The following is a 21,333-nucleotide window of genomic DNA, read 5'->3' as shown; positions in this document are numbered from 1 at the left end:
GGGGAGGAAGGAGACGCACACGTGTGGCTTTGGCGCTGGCTCGCTCAGGTACATTTCATCACACAGGAAAACAAGACAACGAGAAGTTCCCCTCAGGTTGCTGAGGCAGCCCAGCGGGGCCGGGGGGGGCTCCAGCCCGTGCATGTGGGCCCCAGGCCTGGCCCTGTACAACACTTGAGACCACGGAAACGGAGGCGTGCAGGGCTGGGTCTGAGGAGGTAACACTGGATGCCACTCGGTGCCTGAAAACACACACAGCCTGTGCCTATGGTTTGGGGTCCTAAAAGGTCACAACAGAGCAAGAGGGGGGCAGAGCAAGTCCCAGGGTCTGGTGGTGGGTCACGGCATGGTCCATGGCAGCCCTGAGCCCTTGTTCCCTGGAGAAATGCAGTGAGGAACCAGCATCCCAGTACCAGGAAACCCGGGTCAGCCCCTCCACTGGTGAAATAGCTGTTCTGATGGGTAAGGGAGCATTTCCGTTTTAGGAGAAACACCCCAGGCAGGCATTGGGGCAGCAGTGCCTGGGCTGTGGAGCTGTAAGGTCTGCTCTGTGGCAACTTCTCAGATCATTTTAAGGATTTCCTGGAGCTGGAGCTCCTCTGGGTTTTGCATTAGAGACTTTGTGGCTGCCGTAAGGTCTGGACCCTGAGCTGGACGCTTGGTTGTACTCAAAAGCTGACTGTAGGGTGCTGTTGGGGGGGAATGTGTGTGTGGGGCATGTCTGACTCAGGGTGTCTCCATTAAATAAGGCCGGTGCACCAGGTTGGAGGCTGCGGCCCCTTCTTGGCCCCCAGCTCTGGGCTGGGCATCAGCAGGGAGCCTGGGGCCCTCTCCCTGGGGTGCTGTAGGAAAGCACAGGTCTGCTGTCACTGCTAACCTGATGCCACTGACCTGGCCAGAGTGGGGGATGCCTTCATTCTCCCTTCACTGCTCTGGTCCCACCAGGGCTGCAGCCACTTGCCCAGTGCAGAGCTGCCCATCCCAGGACCATGGTGACAGCCCCAGCCCTCCCTCAGCTGGCTCCGGCTGCACACCCCATGTGTAACCTGGTCCTGGGTAGCCCAAAGACCAGCCCCAACCAGAACCAGCCCCAACCAGAACCAGCTCCCTGGTCCCTGCTGCTTCCCCAGGCTGCCATCACCACGGCTCTGCTCTGTGCATGGCTCCATCGGCAGGCAGCTTTTCTCCATCCCCTTCCAGAGCACAGCCATGGCGCTGCAGGAGCGTGCGGCACTGCAGGCCACGGCACCTTGCAAGACTCCTTTGCAGTGGTACAGAAAGGTGCCGAACAATCCATTTCCCTGATGCACGCTGGCTGCAGCTCAGGACCAGCCTGTAGCCAAGGGGCCTGCCACTGCGGCCACGTGTGGGACTGTTCATAGCGAGGCTGTTGGGCAGCAGGCAGCTGCTGTGGGTCCGTCCCCTGGCTGGTCTCAGTGCAGTGCCCTGGGCTTCATGCAAGGAAGGAGTGCTGCCCGGCTCTGCGTGGCCTGGTGACGGGGTTGGTGTATATACATGGAGGTGCAGCTGTACAGGGAGGTGGTGCGCTCCGCCTGTGCAGGCAGCAGCGCGCTGTGGGTTACAAGCATGCAGGCAGCAATTGCTGAGCCTCCCACAGCGTGTGGGACAGCAGCTCCTGGGGTAAGGTCACTCGCCTGCTGCTGGTGCTCCCATGGTGGTGTGTGGGGAAGAGCTGGCGTGGGCACCCTGCCCTGTGCCTCAGCAGCAGCGAGTAGCAGAGACCACAGAGCCCACAAGTGCCAGATGAACAGGAAAGGATGTGGTGCCAGGACCCTGCGGAGGGACTGGCTGTGGAAGAGAGGGTGAGCCATGGGCAGGGCCTCGATGTGCTCTGAGACCATCTGGCAGGCGGAGGTGTGGGTCAGGGTTGGTGAGGTTGCGCTGCTGGTGGAGCAGGGCTGGGTGCGGAGCATTTGACTGGAAGCAGGTTGGGGATCTGCCCATGGGGATGGGCCCAAGTGGCTCCATAGCAGGACTGCTGGAGTTACTGGGGCTTGTCCCAGCCTGGTGCTGATGGGCTGTATAGAGGTGGTGAGACAGCTCTTCTGCTTCAGCTTTATCCCTGTAAGATGGTGTTTTAGGAGCGACCCAAACTATAAGTCACGATGAGCAGCAAGTGCTCAAACTGGGTAGCATTAATGGTTTTTTATGCTTGTAGCCGTGTGCCTTTCCCAGGCAGCCTGAGCCAGCCCCAGCTCATATGTGTGCAGGGAATGGGGGTCAGCCAGCCAGCACCTTTGGGCTGTGTCAGCTTGGCTTCTGCTCTCTGCAGCTGTACAGAATGCCTGGGAAAGGGTTATCCAAGCCAGTTCAGAGCACGGATCTCCAGGGAAGGATCAGTGCCGCAGGGAGCCCAGGAGCTGCAGTCTGTCTGTTCATGGGTGCGTGTGCCTGCTCCGGCACACCAGGTCCTGCACCATGGCCCACCACACCATCATCATATCCTCCCAGCTTCTGAGCTTCTGTTCTTTGCCCCTCTCCCAGAGGTGCTCCAGATGTTCGGGGATGACAGTGGTCATTGGCGGTTCCTGCTGCCCAGTTTTCTCCGCTGGCTGTCATCCGACTTGTGCACCCGGAAACACTCCTTCAAGTTCTGGGCTCGGATTTTGGGGTTCAGGATCTCCTCCCCCATAGAACTGGGGAACCAGCCCCTCTCCTGATCGTGAAGACGCTCTCCGAATATCCAGCCTGAGTAGAGACAGAGACAGGCACAGATGAGTGTTCCTTGCTCCTGTGCTGGGACAGTGGTGCTGGGAAGAGACTATACAGCTGGCAGTGCTTTCTAGAAGCTGCTTAGAGACCTATGCTGGAGCGGCCCCAGTTTGTCAATCTGGCCAAGGAGGCCTGCTTGCCTGAGCAGCACTGCGTGGACAACTAATTCAAGGGATGCCAGCACAAAGCAGGCACTGCTGCCACTGGGTGACCCTGGCTGCCCCTGGTGCTGCAGGAGGGGTACCCAGCACACAGCCAGTGTGACTGAGTCCACCAGCTACAAGTGTGCCCCAGAGACCAGGACCAGGTGGCTGTGAAGCATCATCGAGGTAAGAACAGGCCTGGGTTACACCTGTGTCAGCCCTGCCATGGCCCACGGCCAGTGCCAGCATGGCTGTGCCAGCACTACCTGGATTTGCTGAATGTCAGGAGGAGGCAGTGGCTCCCCCCTCCTGCTCTGAGCTTCCTCAGCTGTGATGCCAATGACGGGTCTCTCCCTGCCTGGCCCCTCCTGTCTGCTAAGGGCAAAGCCCACCCTCCCGCATACACCCCCATCCTGTCCCTCATACCGTCATCTGTCTTGTCCAGGATGTTGAGGACATCAGCTAGTTCCAAGGACAGCTCATCTGGCTGCTGGGCCACGTACGGGTGGACACACTGGATCTGCGGGCAGTCTGCCGGGAACAGGGCAAGAGTGAGGGATGGAATGGGATGGATTCTGCTGTAGGACCATGAACTCTGCGAATGGTCCCTCTGATCTGGTAAGAAACCCCATGGAGGACAAAGGGTCCCCCAGTCACAGGCACCAGGGAAGCATCTCTGAGGGGAAAGGAGTTGGGTGAGCACCACCACTGCGGTGCCACCCTTGAGTAGCCTGGCTGGGAGGGAGGGCACTGGTGCAGCCGAGCCTGGGTTGGAGCGGTGCAAGGTCAGGGCCAGGCCCACAGGCAAGTGGCTATGGGTGGTGGGAACACAGAGGGTGCCAGGGACAGTCCAGCTTTGGCAGCGGCCCCAAGGCCAGGGCTGGACTGAGATGAAGGCAGAATAAGGTACCCTGGTGTAGGGGTGAAGAGTATGTGGCTCCCATGCTGTGTCTCTTACCCACAAGTCTGGATGTAAATGAAACAAACTTGGTTCTGCGGTTCGGGGCCAGTGAGATCATCCAGCGCTTCATCTCACTCCTGCACAGGGGAGACAAACCAAAGCTGTGAGCATGGGACAGTCATAGGGACCCAGCTCTCCTGCCCAGGCAGCCCTGGGCTCCTAATTCTTTCTCTCATGGCCAGCTCCTGCCTTCTCCACCCTGGGGTCCTGGACTCCCAGGCGATGCTGAGCCCCACTCTCCCACACGCAGTGGGTGGGATGTCACACATCCAGTGCCCTGGGCTCTGCTGGCTGTCCCCAGAACAGTAAGATCTCACTTTGGGGAGCAGCCTGGCTTCAGGGAGCCAGCAGCAGGGTGGGAAGCCTGGCATCCTCTGGGCTCTAACCAGGGCTGGGTCAATAGGAGCAGTTCTTCCTGAAGAGAAGCAGTTAGAGGTTCATTTATGTTTGGAGCTGCTGTGTGGGAACGTTTAAAGGACAGAACTGATGAATTCACTTGCAAAAGCTGCAGCACACCAAGGGTACAGCTCAGTTGGCAGCAGATGTGACAGAGACCCATGTGAACATATTCAGCACGCTGCTATGCAAAACCTGGGCCTGCAGCAGGAGGGGGGAAGATCCACAGTGCTGGAGAAGCCCCATGCCTGGAGCTCCCTCAGCCCTGCTTGGAAACAGGCAGCTCATCTCCACAGGCTGCAGCTCCTGCCTGGAGATCCAGCGGTGCTCCCAGCCCCAAGGGAGCCAGAGCTCTGTACCTTCTCTGATGCTAGTTCTAAAGCCTGAACTTGACACACATCTAAAGCCACCAGAGTGTTTTCTGGGAGGAGAGAGGCCTATAAGGGAGATGTGAAGGACGAGCACAGGCAGGCTGATCCACAGGGTTGGAAATACCTTGTGCTTCAGGTATGAAGCACAATGCCAAGAGAGGACACCTGCAGGTCAAGTGCAGCCCCTCATGCCATGGAGATGTGCAGGATGAGAGCACTGTGCCCTGAGGGATTGGCACCTACAGATCAAACTAAGTGTCTTGTTGTGCTTGTGGCCCTATCTGCAGGCTGGCCTTGCACACAGCTCCTCACAGGGCTATTTGGATCCTGCCTGCAGCCCCTGGTTTCTCTCAACCTGTGCTCCAGCCCTGCCTTTGTGACTAGCTGTGTCCAAATGCACTGCACAGCCCACCCAGGACATCAGCTGCAAGCTGCCACCACGCAGGTCACCATATGTGCTGGATCACATACTCACTGCGACCATCATGAAGATGGGACAGGATGCAGAAGTGCCATTGCCTCCCCTGAGCTGGGGCAAACCCTGGCCTGGTTTATCGTTCTCTCCACAGTGAAGTCTCACAGACGTCACATGTGCGCTTGCCCTCCATAACATGACTGACATCTCTATTTTCAGTACAGCAAAGCTGCAGTCACATGCCTGGGGAGAAGGTGCAGTTGCTCACTCACTGTAGTAGGGGCTTGTCTTCCTGATGCTGGTGCTGCACTGGGCTGTAGCAGGACGTGGTCCCAGCTGGGCCTTGCATTCGTTAAGCAATATAACAACCGATAGCAAAGTAACACTAAGCTTGCAGTGCACATCATCTCTAGTAGCTGTTTAGCTGGTGGTACATGTACACCTATAATGGCATAGACAGTGTGCCTGGAAGATGCAGGGCTGGTAAGGCTTGGGTCAAAGGTAAGCCTTGTGCTGGTGCAGCTGAATCATTTGCCCAGTCTGAGCTTGTTGGAACCTGAAGTGTAAAATCAGTGAGCCAAGAAAAACTGTATCCAAGGAGACAAGGAGGCCCCGAGCAGCAGAAGGGCTGCAAGACCAGCATCGGCTGTGGAAGGCGCTGAGGAAGCGGCCGCTTCTCTCACCTTTGCCTTACAAGCAGGACCCACTTCATAGTGCTGGCTGAGCGCAGCCTTGATCTTTGGAGTGTACAGCATACGGATGTATGCTTGCTTTTGCTTTGTGAATATGCTGTGGGCTATAAATCAGCCGGGCTTCTCTGTCCCAGGGCTGGTTTCTGACCTCTCTGTCCCAGAATACAAAGTGCCCATCCATTCTCCACCCTGGATGCTACAAATACATTGTATAGGAGGGAAACCCGCCTGGCTCACTAGTGCCTGTCAGCAGGAGAGGTCAAAGGCAGCCTCAGGGGAGCCACATTGGATAGAGAGGTTTGTAAGGCCAGCAGTGGGATCTCTGCCTGCCTGACACTGGTAAGCCCGGAGAGCTGGTCCCTGTGCCGCAGGGTGCTGCCCATGCATGGGTGTAAGGAGAGGGCATTCCTGAGCGCTGGTGAGTGGGTGGCTGTTGTACTCACTGGGATGATGCCTTCAGCATGTAGCTGGCCTCCCGGTCATCTGCGTTCTCCAGCAGCCTCAAGATGAAGACGTTGGCCAAACTCTGCCCCTGGTCTTCTAACTCCTCTACCCGAAGGAGCCCGCGAGGAGCAGAGTCAAACACTTGGTACTTGTCCCTGGGAGGGGACAGAGAGGAGATCAGGAAAAATTGCCGTTACCTCAGGAGGCTTTGGCTTCAGCCACCCGGAACTGTACTGAGGGCACGGACCAGGAACCGCTTCACAGCAGGGGCAAAATGATGTCCTGGTGTGGGAAGATATGTGCATGGCTATGAAAACCCACTGCAAAGCAAGAAACCCTCTTCTTGCTGTGCCTTAGGCATCTCCCAATGCCCAAATGGTTGATCTGAGCTCCCTATGTACAAAACACAGACAGTGCTCCCTCAAAGGGGACTGTGAGGCTTAATTCATTCCTCTTTGTGAAATGCCTCTGTGTTTTCTGGATACAGGCTGCCACAGAAGCAAAATATTTCCAGGCATACAGACACCGTGGCGACATGTTTATTAGAAATGTTGGACTGGCAAGATGCTCCCTACCGGTGAGTCTGGTCAGTGCAACAAAGAACACGCTGTTCTCTGGACCTACCTGTGCTGCTCTGTTTCACTAGGGTGAAACAAGACCTAGCCCTGAGCACAATGATGTTTTCCTCCTCCTGAGGCAGGTTACAGCCTGTCAAACAGAACTGTTAGCCTCAGGCCTAAATGTATATCCCTCCCTGCTGCTCATGTTTTCTAGACTGCTTTCTTAGATGTTTAACTGACTAAATCTGAGCTGTTCTTGAAGCAGCGATGAGTCAAAAGTCACTTCTTGACAGGAAGACAGGCCTCCTGGGCCAGCCCACCAGCTGATGTGACTTGTTGCTGCAGAAACTGGTGGATACCTGTTCGCTTATCCTGCTGGGAAACCTGGAATCAAAGATGTTTTTGCCATCAGTTTTTGGTTGGAGAGAGCTGACTCATGAGTATTCAACTGTGCTCAAAAGCAAAGAGGCTGCTGGAGGTAGACATACAGGTCAGGCCAGGATACCTCCCTGTACTTCGGTAACAGGACAGGGGCACAGCATCACAGCTTAGATAAACCCATGGGCAAACAGGAATAAGAAGGTGCCCTGCGTAATTCCCAGATTTTGTACTCACCCAGGAATTTGCCGGCAGATTACCAGCAGGTCGTTGAAAAGGAACAAGTAGATTTCTCTGAAGAGTTTCTTGGTGCGAAGTGTTCGTGATGTCTTTGGACCATTCATTTGCTGCAGTTCCCCCTGCTTCAGCAGCCAGCGGGAGTGAGAGATGATGGGCACAGACTGGAAGTGAGGAAAAGATGGCAAAGATCAGGAGAGCAGCAAAACCCTGTGGGTTTATGCAGTCAACATGCTGAAAGCAACAAGAGATGCAAAAGGAAGGGTGGTGAGCTCCCATCACCACAGCTTGTGCTGCAGAAGGTGGATCAGAGCTGCACAGAGAGCGCAACGTGTTCTGCCATTCGCACCGCAGCCTGGCTCAGAGCGTAACAAAACTCAGGGGCATGGCAGGAGCCTGAAAGTGAACAAACACTAAAGGACAGCAATGCTGGAGTGCAAAGTGCTGGATTTGAACACCAGGACCTGCACATGCTGATCTGTCTCTGGGAGATCCCATGTGTCACCACCTGGACTGAGCCTTTCCAGACATCTATTGTGTATTCTGGCAATACATGCGTATTGCCTTTTGGCTACAAAACACCCAGGTTAAATGGGTCCTGACTCGCTGGGTCTGTCCCAGCTAGGAGGAGATACTGTCTGTGCAGCTGCAACAGCACTGCTGCTAGAGTTTTGTCACCCACTGAGTTAAAACCAAGAAGTCCACTACATCTTACATTAGAAGAACACTACACTTGCAGTCTAATGACTGAAATACTGGGAATTATCTGCTCTTTCCATCTGCACTTCATCCCTGTGTTCATCACATGCACAGTGGCACAGTCTAACATTCTGCACTCTTGCACTCTTTTCACCAGAGGAGAGTGGTTCCTAAGGTAGAGCTACTCCAGGGATGAACCAGCTCAAGCCTGTCATTACAGCCTCAGCTTTACAGAAGATGAGGGCAGCCTTGTAGCTATCCCAGTCTAGAGGTGTCCTGTGGACTGTGGTCTAGCCTTGAGTGGAAAAACAAATTCTTGTTCACCCAATGTAGCTTCCCAAACAAATGGTCTTGCTTTGTTCTGTTTTGTTATTTTTGCTTTGGTTGTTCAGGTACATGAAAAGGTTGCTGGGAAGCTAAATATGCTCCTTAAAGTTTGTGAAGCAGATGGATCTAAGAAGCATCTCCATAGTGCTCAAGAAAAGAATTGGCAACTCTATACTCGGCACCGGAGTTTCATGGCATGAATGAGACGCGGTCAGACACCCCTAAATATGGACTCGATCATTTCCTGAGTGGAGCCAAAATGGATCATCAGCAGGTAATTAGAGACTGTACATAATGCATAAATGCATGGATGAATTAAAATGGCGGGGCAGTCTTTATTTTGGTGTTTTCCAGCTTTAAAGTGTTTTGCTTTGTAAGCTTTCATCTTCCTTCAATGTAATTTGTAATGTGAAATAATAGCTCAGAGTTGACCTGCATTTTGAAGGGAGATGAGAGGGAAGAGCCAGAACGGAGTGCTGGAGCAGGGGGCACTCACTACTGTGCTTGGGTGGTTTGATGCCAGCATGTCAAATCTGCGTAGAGGCACAACACACTGGCCTCAGTGCTGCCTCAACCTCTGCAGCATGTGTGCACTGAGAACACAAGGATGCAGCAGCATTCCCTTCAAAGGCTTTGGAGAGGGACATTGTGGACCAGGTTACCACTGAATACGCACTGAAATAAGGGCAACTAGGTTACTACTGCCATGTATGTCCTCACAACGGCTGGAGGCTGTTGGTTTGCTGTCTGCAAAGGGTGACCCGCCTGTGTTTATACCTTGATCTTGAATTCCAGTTTCTTCTGGATGCTGATCATCTGCTCTGTTCGGCTCATCTTCCTGACACCTTCATTACATGCTTTCACCACCTGGGAGAAGGAGTGTACAAAGATTTGCCTTCACTGGTAAGCAATGATGGACAGCACAGAAAGGCCTGACCGTGACAGTTTAAGTGCTCTGCTGTAACAGGAACTGACCCAGCCAAGCTCTTCTGTCAGCACTGTATGTGCATGAAAAAAAGAGTGGAAAACAAACAAAAACAACAACAAAGAAAACCCCTCACCAAATACCCAAAAGGTGTTATAGTTGGCTGGCTATCAGAGGACATGTTAGATGGCTGCATTCAGTTACTGAAACAGAAAGTATTAAGCAATAGTCCTTGTTGCCCAACACAGGGTATATCTCATTTTCCAGATCCTGACATGCCATGTATCTCATCTTCCTTGTCCCCAACACTTGTACACGCACTGTGTCATCTTCAAGAAGAAAATGAAGCCAAAGATCTGAATTTCAAAGATGCAAATGCTGTGGTTCTGCCAAGCAGCACCAGATGCCAAGGCAATGAAATGTCCCAGCAAAAGAGACATTCATCATACAGAGCCCAGCTGTGTTCTGAGCACAAATTTTAACTGAAAACCCACAACCAACGTGCGAGCACTACCCTATTACAGGGACCTTAACCTAGATGCCACTGCCTGTTTCATAAGGAGCAACTCTCTTGAGGACTGGCTAGGTAAAAAAACCACATTGGAGAACAAGTTCCACTTTGTGCTCTGTTTCTGCTGCTCAAAACCCACCAGAATATCAGCAATTTAAACTGTGATCAGCTCTTCCCTCTTGAATAGGGATACCTACAGGGAAAATAAGCACCAGGTGACCTCTGCTGTGATGCCTGTACCCAGCTGGATTTTAGGCATCTAAACTTCGACACTTACAGATAAATAACCACACAGTTAAGAAACTGATCAGGTGAGTCAGCAGCAGCTGAATGTAAAAAGAGCATTTTTCCATCAGCAGTTGTAGTTACCTGCATGCTACAGGAGCAGCTTTCCTCAGGCTTCTGACCAGTGGAAAAAAACATTGCTACCAGATGCAAGAGGGATTCTGCAAACACTAACTTAATGCAGAACACTGTTCATTGTGAAGGTCTCTGTCTTTATCCCTAGTGATCTCCAAAGTGTAGACTTCCTACTCTAATCCAGGGCAAATCCAGGAGCCTGTTTTCTAGTATTTCAGTCAGAAGCTATGGCTCTATCCTCAGGCTGATGTTCTAGCACAGTTTTCAACTTCAAATACTTATATATATTGAACTGCAGGACTTGAGATGTCCCAAGCTTCTGATGAAGAAGGGTTCAAACACTGTTCCATGTGGCTGCCACCTACATGCAGAGACCATTGAGATATGTAGCTTGGAGGTGGGATTGCCTTGTCTGACCATGTCAGATGGAAAACATCCCAATGCTTTCCTGTTGTTTTGTGTGCGGCAGTAACTAGTACAACTGAACACCAGAGCTACCTACCAGCTTCAGGGAAGAGGGCTAAAAGCAGGCTTGAGTACTTCATTAAGAAATTGTTATTCTAGGTCAGAGGAAGAAGCATGCTGCATTGGAGGAAGCCTGACACAGTTGTGCTCTATTGCCTGATGTGGCTAATTACATCCCTCAGGGAGATCCATCACCTTCAACTATCTGCAAAAAACAATTTGTAATCTTGAATTCCCTAGGGGAAAACATTCTCTCTGCCCTTTCCTACAGCAGAAACATACACATCTGTTGTTAGCAAGGGACTCCTTGTCACTGACATCTGATTGCTGCTGGATTAGTCTATCTTTGAGAACAAGAAAGGCTTCAGGAAAAAAATATTACTCCTGAAGCACAGTGATAGGATTTAAAGGGGCAGCTCCAGGAGTGAATGTAGTTTGTAGGTCTTTTTTTATGGAGGGGAAGGTGGGAGGAATGAACATCATGGTTTCATCTTAATGGTGTTCAGTTTAGTTCATCCAGACTTACTGTTTCCAGCTCTTTATGTGCATCCAGGGCAGTGTTTTCCCTGTCAGACTTTTCTTCTACTTTCTTCAAAATATTCTGCAGGGGAGGAAAAGCTGTGTTAATTCTGATCCCAATTTGACAGCACAGAAACTGTCAAACTAGCCTCTGAGTTATTTCTGGCCATCAGCCTCATTACAGGGTAGGTGACAAAGTACAGTGACTCTCACTTCTCAGTTCCTCTTTCTCATTAAAACCTGGTCCCATCTGACCTTATATCTAAAAGAAATACATCAGGCAGACTCCTATTTTATATTAAGAAAAGAAAAGAGAAAAGAAAAAAGAAAAGAAAAATAGATGGACCTGGCACTAACAGACAGCTGTTGCTCAGTAAAAGCTGTGTGGTAAATTCAACACTAGCTTGGGGATGGTCTCTGAGTGACTAAATCTTTTCCATAGCTGTTCATAATATCTAATTCTGTGGAAAGGCTTCACCCATCTCTAGGGTTGATTGTGGCTGTATCTAAGCCTCTTGCACAGCTGCTGAAAAGAAAAATGGAGTGATCCAGAAGACCCTCAGAAGACAGAGAAGAGCACAAATCTCTACCTGCACTAGCAGCTTGAGCCGAGTGATCCTTTGAAACGGCAGAATGAGGAAGGAAGAAAAGGACAGGCCTTTGCACTTGGGATCCAGCTCCAGCTGTGAGATCACTTCTCGGAAAGCTGGCTTGTCCTGCCTGAGAGAAGAGAGAACAAAGGTGTGAGGGCTTTGAGTGCTGCTCTGCCTGAGCCTCTGGTATGTGGCTGGTGACCCAAAAGCAGGTTAGTCCCATAGACAGCATCTGCCTGGCCTCTCCCAATGGGAGAGAAGAGGGGACTGAATGCTTCTAGGTGTAATCCAAAAGGATCCAATCCATCTAGGTTGAAATCCAAAACTATTTATAGTGTTGGGGGAGGGAAAAAAAAAAGACTTTTAATGTAGAAGCCATGGTAGTGTTCACATGTGTTAGCACATCTAGCTCAGCAGCATGCGCTGTGTGCGTAGGTGCGTGTGAATGGGGTGTGTGTCCAAGTAGATGAGTCAGAGGCATAATTATACATTTTTACACAGTTGGAACTCTGTGACAAGGTGAAATTTGCTCAGCCATAAGAACAAGACAAGCCACAAAACAGCTCAGGCTTGGCTACTCCTGGCTGCTGCTTAGCTGGAGGAAGGAAATCGTTACCTGGCCTGCGAAGGGCGTGGGCCGTACCATGATGGTTTGCAGCAGATGAGGGTATTGCTGGGCCATGGACACAGCTGTACAGAGCAGCTAAAAGTCCCAGCTGCCAAAGTCAATGCTTCCCTGGCAACTGCAGGGCCCTGAGGAAGACTTACACTGCTGGAGTCCTGGCTAACAGAAACAGTGTGGATGTGAAGAAGTTGCTAGCTGTGCAAAATCTGTTTTTACTGTGTGTGACTTGCAGCATCCAAGAGAAGCCATTGTACTTGGTTCTCCCTGCTGCAGCAGGTACTTATGTGATGGTGTGGCTCTCCAGAGCCACAGCAGAATGAACCTGAGTGCATCTGAGGAGCAGTCAAATGGGGTGAGCTGTGACCACACCTCAGACTTTGAGTTCAACCAAGTGCTGTAGAATTGCTGTGCTAGCTAGGAGCCTGTGGAACAAGTCTATTCTTTTCAGTTTGCTTTATGTTCTCCTGCAGACAGAAAGAATGCTGCTTTCTAAATTCATATCTAGGAATACCTCTATCTCCAACAGGTCCTTTTCAAGCTCAAGCAATCTAGCCTCTTGCTGCTTCACCTCTGAGTGTTTAGCTAATGAGTCTAGGGAAACTGTTCATATTCTGCTGCTATATTGCTTGCCTCTGACTGAAGGAAACCCAGCGGTACCCTCCTTTTGGAGACAACAGTTGGCCAAGCACAACAGAGGCCCCTTAAAGTGTTGGGGGTTTTTGTTCCTCAAAAGCTGGAGAGCGGAGAAAGGATAGGATTAGGGTTTGTTACACTCCCCTGAACTGCCTGCTGCTGCGGGCAGGAAATGCAGTGCAGTATGTGCAATGGGCTGTCCTGAAAGAATCTAGGACATTGTAACTAAAGGAAAAACAATTCTCCTGCTCAAAGACAAGCTTGGAGGGCACTCTTTGTTTTGAGCTGGGGAAAGACGGTTCCTACTGGATCAAAAGACTTGCTAAGCTTGAAAAATAATGCAAAAATACTTTGCATGTTATCCTCAGGCCTAGGTAGTGTCTGTGTGTGTGACACCAGAACGTGAAGAAAATGCCTTTTATTTTCTTTTTTTTTTTTTTTTTAACAGCTTACTTTATTTTTTCTTTTAAGAAAATTTTGCTCTGAAACACACACAAAAAAATAAGTCACGGCTTTGGGAAACTCAAATGCCTTGCTGAGCAGCCTGGGAAAAACACTGGGTGCTCTCGTCATCAGAGATCTGTATTATATTCTTGGGCTTTCAGTCTCTTGCCTGTACTTGCAGGTTAAAAATACATCTGTTTCACAAGCGTGTGCCCCTGTGTACATCATGAATATTTCCCACAGTTGGAAAATGCTGGCTCTGAATTTACTTGTATGATACCTACACGCTGTATCACCCCACCCTGGCTATAAAGCCTTTTAATTGTGTTTTCTTTTTATATGTGCAGTGAAAAATCAGTGACGTGGGAAATCCTTTTCTGTACCACCTAATCCTTTCTCATAAATATCAAAATTACAGTGAAATCTCATGCAATTTTGAACAATAATTTAGCATCAAGCACCGGCACTCACAGAAGCTGCTTGTAAGCTCTCTCCTGGTAGGTCTGGTTGGAGACGTAGGTGATGTACACGGAGAAGTGGTTAACTGTATGCTGATAGACAATATCGCACACATCCGAGATGACAATGTTCTCCTCCACCCGCTGCTCGAGGTCCAACAGGAAGCTAGGTGAGAAACCCAGTGCTCATATTAATTGTGACATGTCTGTTGCAGGGAATTCCCAGAAGAAGACCTCAGGGTTCAAAGAAAGGCATGTATCCACAGGCTCTTTGAAAAGACATTGGGTAACAGACTGCCCCTGCTCAGCTCCTCCATCCCTCTACAAGTGAGGTTAGTTAAAGCAATGCCATTCAGCTGGACTAAAACCCAGCAGCAGTTCTTACCGCTCACTAACAGCCATGACATCCAGGACATTGGAGAAGAGGATGTGTGCTTCAGAAGGGTGTAAGATCTTTTTCAGACGTTCATTCTCCATGAAGTGAGACACCAACAGATTCAGGCTCTTGTAATAGGAGGCTTCGGAAGTAACCAGCTCAAACATGGCCTGGGGGAAAATTCCAGAGGAAATCAACAGGTACCTTCTATAGTAGAACAGTGTTAATGAGAGCATCAGTCATGGACCTTGCCACCCCCCCCGCCAAGCTCAGACTACAGGGAAAAGTAAGCCCACAATGTCATTTGTTATGTGTTACACAGGGTAGTGACTTGAATGGGGAAGATTTCCTCCTTCAACCATCAACTCGGGCTGTTTCTGTCTCTACTAAGTTGTTTGACCCCATTTCCTCCACTGAATCTCTCCAGCAGAATTATCTGTCTTTCTCATTGTATATAAGCAGTCTGATTTTGTGCATGTGCATGCATATGAGGGCTCCATGGGCTCCCTCCTTCCTCCCTAGTGTCACTTAATCTTGACCTGAAGCTGCTCCAGGTACCAGCCCCCCTCTATGTCCACTTGTCGCAGTCCTGCACTTCCATCTCCTTTTAAAGGAGTTCCCCTGGCAGCCCCCATACACTCTCCAGCACCCTGCTGATCATGACAGCACTGACTTGTTGCTCTGCTCACTGTGGCTTGTTGTGCTACCCAGGAGGGGTCTCCTTGCACCATCTACGCCCTTGTTTTAGCAAAGCCATGTTGTATGGGCTGGGATATACAGCGCCCAGCACACTGCAGTCCCAGTGTGTGATGCGCTTCTTTTGAGAGCGCTAATACAAATAAACAGCCGTGGTGCTCCAAGGCCCCATGTCTTTTCTGACCCAAAGGAATTGTCCAAGTAAGGCTCCCCAGTCAACCCTGGCCACATACTTTTCTGACCCAATTCACCAAGGACTGGGACAAGACACAGGAGTCCCTAACTATTAGCATAAGTCATAAACAATCTCTGAATTTCAGCCCTTACTTCTCCTGTTAGAAAACTGGGGCAAAGCCTGGCTTCCTCAGGCCAGGGAAGTGGCATGGGGAAGCAGAAAGACAAATTGGTGGTTTGGTTCAGAGATAAACAGTTTAATGAGATGAGGATATAAAGCCTTCTGCCTTCAGCAGGTGCCACAAGGTCACTCCACTATTACCATGCAGAGCTCCCTTATTCTCCAGGCAAGTCTTTGTTGTCTTTTCTCAGAGCTGGATGAGCAAGGTGATTATTTACACAACTACTCAATCTGTTAGTTGAAGTAAGACTAACTGAAGATTAACAAGGGTTTCAAAACAGTGAAAAATCATTAGATTCTATCTCAGATATCCCTTGATGAAGGTGTGTCTTGGGCTTCTTGTCCCGGGACTGGCCCATGCTGCCGCTACTAAAGAGGAACCTTTTGGTAGCTCAGTGAAAGTCTCACTTCATTGAACCCAAAACTGCTTTGACCCTTGAGCCCAAGCTCCCCTATGCCTGTAGCTCCCGTGCTGCTCCACAGTGAGGGTGGCAGGGTGCATATCCCTGAGCTCTGCCAGCTCTCAGAGGTGGCAGGGGCTCAGCTAGAGCTGAGATCAGTGGAGCAGCAGGTGCATGCGTCATTTTCTGTGTTGTGAATATGGAAAAATGTTTTCCAAATCAGTTGTTCTTTTTTGGAGGTTTTTTGTTTGTTTGTGGCTTTAGTGGGGGGTGAGGATTTATCTGTTTTGTACTTCTCATTTTAAATAAATGATTTGAACTTCTCTCCTGATCAGTTTTTGGCCTTTTGCTGGAAAACTGCTATGTACCACAGAAGAACCTGAGGTATGGAGACCTGGTTATATTCCTGACACATTCCTGGGTTATATGACACTGCACTGCAGTCCAAGATCTGCCTGTCTGGAGAAATTAATTTGTGTGTATTTGCTGTTCACCATGGTGGGGGATGCTGGATCTGCATGGTTGTGAAGAGTGCAAGACATACTAAGAAATAATGAAAACCGCAGTAAAAACATCAATGCACAGGGTTCTGATTTAAAGGAGATCTTAAGAAAGTACAGAGCATCTCCACTGACTGGGACAAGCTTCTGTAAGTGTTCACAGCATGTGAAAGGCATGGGTTTCTGAATTTACTTTGGAGATCCAACTGGTCCTTTGCAGGCCCAAATCCCCTGCTCCATGCAACCCAGACTGCTGTCTCCCTTTTGAATGGTAAGTATGAGCTGCAAACCTCCTAAACTGGCACCAAACATCCAACCATGCGATGTGATGATGTGATCACTGTGGAATAACTGAGCTTTGCTAGCTTGAAGCAGTTGCTGTTAAAAAGAGTGCAAGCTTCTGGTCTCTGCAAAAATAATTAGGAAGAAAAATAACTAAATGTCAACTGATGTAATACTGCCTTCCTTAGCCTACAAGTAATCTGAAACTATCTCTTGGAAACGTGACCAACACTGTTCCATCAGCCTTCTAGGTCATTACCTTCATGAAATCTCATAATATCCCATACTAGTAATTTTCATTGCTTATGTTTTGGCAGGCAGACTGAGAAAGGACAAGAGAAGTGAAGCCTAAGGAAGAAGGAAATGTAGGAGATAAAAAAAAAAAAGGAGAAAAATTCAGAGTCACCAAAGACAAGAGTAAGTCATCATAGGAGCTTAATTCCCTTGAGACAGTACTGTGTTTTACTGCATAGATTGGAAACACTTCTTCCAAATGGCTCTGCAAACCGCTTTCTTCATGTAAACCACCAGGTAAGAAGAGAGTATTCTGGTCTAGTCTAGGAGGGATGTTGTTCTGATGCCACAGTATTGCCTGTGACCAGCTCTCAGATGTGATTGCCTTCACAGGGCTAGTGTGACAACCACCTGCTAGATGTGGCCATGTCACTGCTGTGCACAACCAGGTTTAAGTCCCTCTTTCGCTCTATCAAAGAATATTTTCAGAGAAGCAGCTCTCTGATTTAAATTCACACCATGTGACACATGGTGCAGCTCAGTCTGTCTCTGCCCCTTTTTATAACACTAAAGAGACCTGAATCCAAATAATCCCTGGCAAAAGCTTCGTCAAAGCTCAGTATATCTTAGCAAAAATGGTTCAGTTCAAAGACTGAGAATACTTTGCTAAACTATTTTTATTAATAAGTTGTTTTGGCTGAGTTCCACTTAGCTCAGAATCTCCTAAAATGTAAGATGAACACAGTGTAGGAAAATCAATACAGTAGACAAGAAGAAAAGGACAAAATGAAGAAACTAGATGGAAATAAAACAACTATAAACTGAAAGGTAGGGAACTGAACTGGGAAAGAGGAAAAACTGAAGACACTCCACAAAAAGGTTCATGCTGAAAGAAGTTTCACGGAGTATTGTTTCTTCTAATCTCTGGATCACGACCTTTTCAGAGCTCAGTGCTTTGGTGATGGAATTTCTTTTAACATAACCCCCATTTAATCCAGGGAGTGTGTGTTTTCTGGTCACTTGTTCATCCTGCTACATACATGTTGCCTGTCATTTCCTCCATGTTGACTCCATGTCAGAACCCAAAGAACATTTCTTTTGCCTTGTTCTTTTTGCATTCTTAATTTTTCTATTAAATTAAAAGAAAGCCCTTGGTGATGCACCTTTTGCTGTGTTTGATGATCAACAGACGTCCAAATAATTAAAACTTGCCTATCAATGACTTAGAAATCTCTATTTCTATTCCAGTAGCACACTGTTTTCGTATTTCCTTGACCTCTGTGGTCTGTAACTGCCTTCTTCTTTTGTTCTTCCTTTTTCTGCATTTGTATTCACATTTTCTGTGACACTTCCAGTTTTACATCTTGCTACTCTCACATTCATTTCGGATGAAAAAAGCTGGTGTTGCAGAGGCCACTGCTGCCTGAATTCTGGTTGAATTCCTGGGGCTAATGGGCCATGCTGCAACATATTTTTGCTGAAATTGCTGGGAGATAGAAGTGTTTTGGTTTTTTTGGCTTGGTTGGTGGGATTTTTTGTTTGGTTTGGGTTTTTTCCCCTCCTTGTTTGGGGTTCTTTTTTTTGTTCTGTTTTGGTTTGTTTCCTGAAACTCCATTTTCCAGCTCATTTGCTCCAGTGGGGACAATGACAAATTGCCTTCCATGACACTTTTCAAGCATCCATTGCTCTTCCTGTCAAGTTTCTTGTTTTGATGCTTGAAAAACACCTAGGTCTTTTTTTTTTCTTTTTATCTTGTATTGATAACCTGCTCAGTCATTTTCTGTCATTGCCAAAATCAAGACCAGATTCCTCCTCTTGTCTTTAATTTTGCGGATTACTGCAGATGAGCAACTTTTTCTCTGTTTAAGCCCTGCTCCATCACGCCTATGGTGGGGTTCCCTTCCTCAGCTCTGAACAGGGGTGTATGCTTCAACTTTTAGTTTGTGTGTCAGTATTCTTCCCTGTGGTCTAAATAATACCCTTGTTCCACCTCTCCTGGCTGAAGAGCTGCAAGCTCTTCTAGTCCCTGTGTTTACCATAGGTTTGAGGATAAAATGGGTCAGAAAGGCATGATTTTGTACTTTAGATAGTCACTTCAGAATTTCTGCTGCTCAGAAATTATTTCTCAATTACTTCAGGTAAATTCCTCCAATTCTCCTTCGTGAAGCTGTGAAAACTTCACATTCACTTCATCAAGCCTTCATGCACAGCTCACATTGCTAATTCATATCCAACATAAGTACAGTTCCAGCACTGCAGGAGCAAGCAGTGCTCACATATAGCAAGGCTGAATCAACCTTCTCTCTTTAACTGCCTCAGAGACTTCTCCATCATTCCTAGTTTCCTGTCCTACACTCTCCTCACAAAGCCAGTTCTCCACTTTATTCAATGTTCAGCCAATTTCACAGCTTTCTGGCTTCGAGCAATTTTATAATCTCTCACTGTGCTAATCCTAGAACAAATAGGAAGAAAATTTCAGCTCTGATAAACTAACATTGGTGGAAGCAGCACTTCTTTAAGGCAGCAAAGTCCCATCTCCATCTGCTTTATTTCTCTTGTTATTTAAGCAGAGAGAAGAAAATTCATCACACTTAGTGCTGGGGTTTAGCAGCACAGAGATTTTTTCCTTAAAACACCCACAGGTAATGAACGTAACTCAACAGAAATTGCAGGTTTTGAAATCTCTAGTGCAAACTTTTGAGCAAATGTTTCTCTGTAAAAGACTTTTCATTTTGAAGCAGAACGAAAAATAAAAGCTCATTATTTTTCAGATGCCAGACTGTGTTTGTAACACTGGCAGTTAAAAGTACCGTGTTTTGCCAGGTATGCAGAACACATCTGATATGAAAATAACCAGTGCAGAGGAAGATCATGGAAAAGCAACAAATCATCTCAGTCACCTTTAGACATAACCCTAACACACCAACAGCCTGTGCTTGCCAGCCCAAGCTACCTTGTATAAACATCAATCTCTTCCACTAAGGGTGTAAGTAACACACCCTGCAGTTCATAAGGTAAGCCTTTCCAGTGTAACAGTGAAGTTACAATTTGGCCAGGACGAGGGTGGCACTGTATGCACCCAGGATTCATAAAGGCTGATTGTGCGAATGCAAGTAAGTTTAGAGGAAACTGCTCACACCCCGAGATGTTCCTCAGCGCTTTGGGTACAATCTCATGAGCCAGGGCTGAACAGACACGCGGCAACAATGGTCTCACCATTGTTGAGAAGCAATCCTGGCACAGGGAGTACAGTAGGACTCGCAGGATCGAGCCCTTGAAGACCCATTGCACACCACACACTAAACAAGGCTTGTTCATCTCCACTGCTGGCTGTGCATTGACAAAGAGCACTCTCACTCCCCATGCTATCCAAAATAGCGACCAGTTGTAAGCTGTTGTGTGACTTATGTTTTCATTAATTGTGGCAGCTACCCCCTCCACCTACTCCTTTCACTGTTGATGCAGCCCTATAAATTAACAGTGTAGGACTCTTAAACAGTGATGCCACTGCACTGTATGGCTAAAATGCAAATATACCTGTCACTGGTTTTTACTGTTTTGCATAAGGCTCCAAGTAGCAACATTTAAAATTAAGGAAGTTCATCCATCTTTTCCCTTTCTGTTAATGCCATCATATTTAAAACAGATTACAGTTAACAGCTGAAGTCATCTAAGTTTTCTGGTGGAAAGTATGCATCCTGCTAGTAAGTAACTTCAGAAGAGGATACATGTGCACTGGGAGCCAAATGCTGTACTGCAAGAGCCTCTTCATTATCCCTTTTCCTTTGTAAGTTGCTCCTAATGCTGAATCAGAAAAGGGAAAAGAAGTTCTTTTCTTTTGCTACAGAAACATCCAGCAGCAATAGCGTATAGAGCCACATCTGTAGTTTCAAGAAATGAGTGAATGGTGTTAATGCAGAAGAGTACCCAGCGGGGCAAGGCTTGTCTGTGACTGCTATGGGGCTTTTCATTTTTAAATCTTGATCATTTGACTAATTCACTCTCACTCTTTTAAGCAGCGACCCAGTTAAAAAACATTCCACCTTCCCCCATTACCTCCTGCAGCTTGATCTCATCTGGCTGGAGAATGCTGAGGACCCCACTGCTCCGGATCTCGGGAAGATCCTGCCATAAGTTGAACCTGGAGTTGGAGTTCCTCAGCAAACTGATTTGTGGTGGAGCTTTGCTTTCGGGTGTACTGGTAGGTTCCGCTTCAGATGGGGTTTCCTCGCTGGGTGAACTCTCCTCGGGGTCTGTCTGTGAATCCTGCAGTCGCCTGGTTTCAATCTCCTGGCGTGTAGATTTATCTCGATATTCCTGGTACAAGAGCCCTAGGAGGCAACATAACAGGTCTGAGGTTACAGCTGAACAAGAGTAGAAATGTATTGTAGGCAAAGATAGTTGTTCTGCATCAATCGATCTCGGCAGAGATGAGAGAGATCACATCCGTGCTAAGCAGGAAAGCCAATTCCGGCTTTCCTACTTCAGCCAGAAGTGGAAACTATAAATGGAAGGCCATTTCTAAATCTAAAGTGTTGTCAACAATCTGGTCTCACAAAACATTTAGTAACAGTCAGATGAATCCATGACCCATCGGAAG

General features: G+C 48.3%; 1 protein-coding gene across 3 annotated transcripts in view; it reads right to left on the bottom strand.

The window, feature by feature from the left end:
* Nucleotides 1–28: 28 nt before the first annotated feature.
* NGEF (neuronal guanine nucleotide exchange factor) overlaps nt 29–21,333 on the bottom strand; it is a 51,362-nt gene continuing 30,057 nt past the window's right edge. For all 3 annotated transcript variants that reach the window (XM_065675082.1, XM_065675083.1, XM_065675084.1), the window contains 11 exons: nt 20,790–21,064; nt 14,275–14,435; nt 13,903–14,055; nt 11,727–11,856; nt 11,144–11,218; nt 9,134–9,223; nt 7,331–7,494; nt 6,155–6,310; nt 3,835–3,914; nt 3,303–3,407; nt 29–2,709 (listed from right to left, as the gene is read on the bottom strand). In XM_065675082.1, the coding sequence (XP_065531154.1) occupies nt 2,537–2,709; nt 3,303–3,407; nt 3,835–3,914; nt 6,155–6,310; nt 7,331–7,494; nt 9,134–9,223; nt 11,144–11,218; nt 11,727–11,856; nt 13,903–14,055; nt 14,275–14,435; nt 20,790–21,064 (1,562 nt within the window). In that variant the 3' untranslated portion in view covers nt 29–2,536. The remainder of the gene's footprint in view (nt 2,710–3,302; nt 3,408–3,834; nt 3,915–6,154; nt 6,311–7,330; nt 7,495–9,133; nt 9,224–11,143; nt 11,219–11,726; nt 11,857–13,902; nt 14,056–14,274; nt 14,436–20,789; nt 21,065–21,333) is intronic.

Source organism: Lathamus discolor, chromosome 3 (assembly GCF_037157495.1).
Source record: "Lathamus discolor isolate bLatDis1 chromosome 3, bLatDis1.hap1, whole genome shotgun sequence".
NCBI lineage: Eukaryota > Metazoa > Chordata > Aves > Psittaciformes > Psittacidae > Lathamus > Lathamus discolor.
This window is presented reverse-complemented; position numbering and strand designations above follow the sequence as displayed.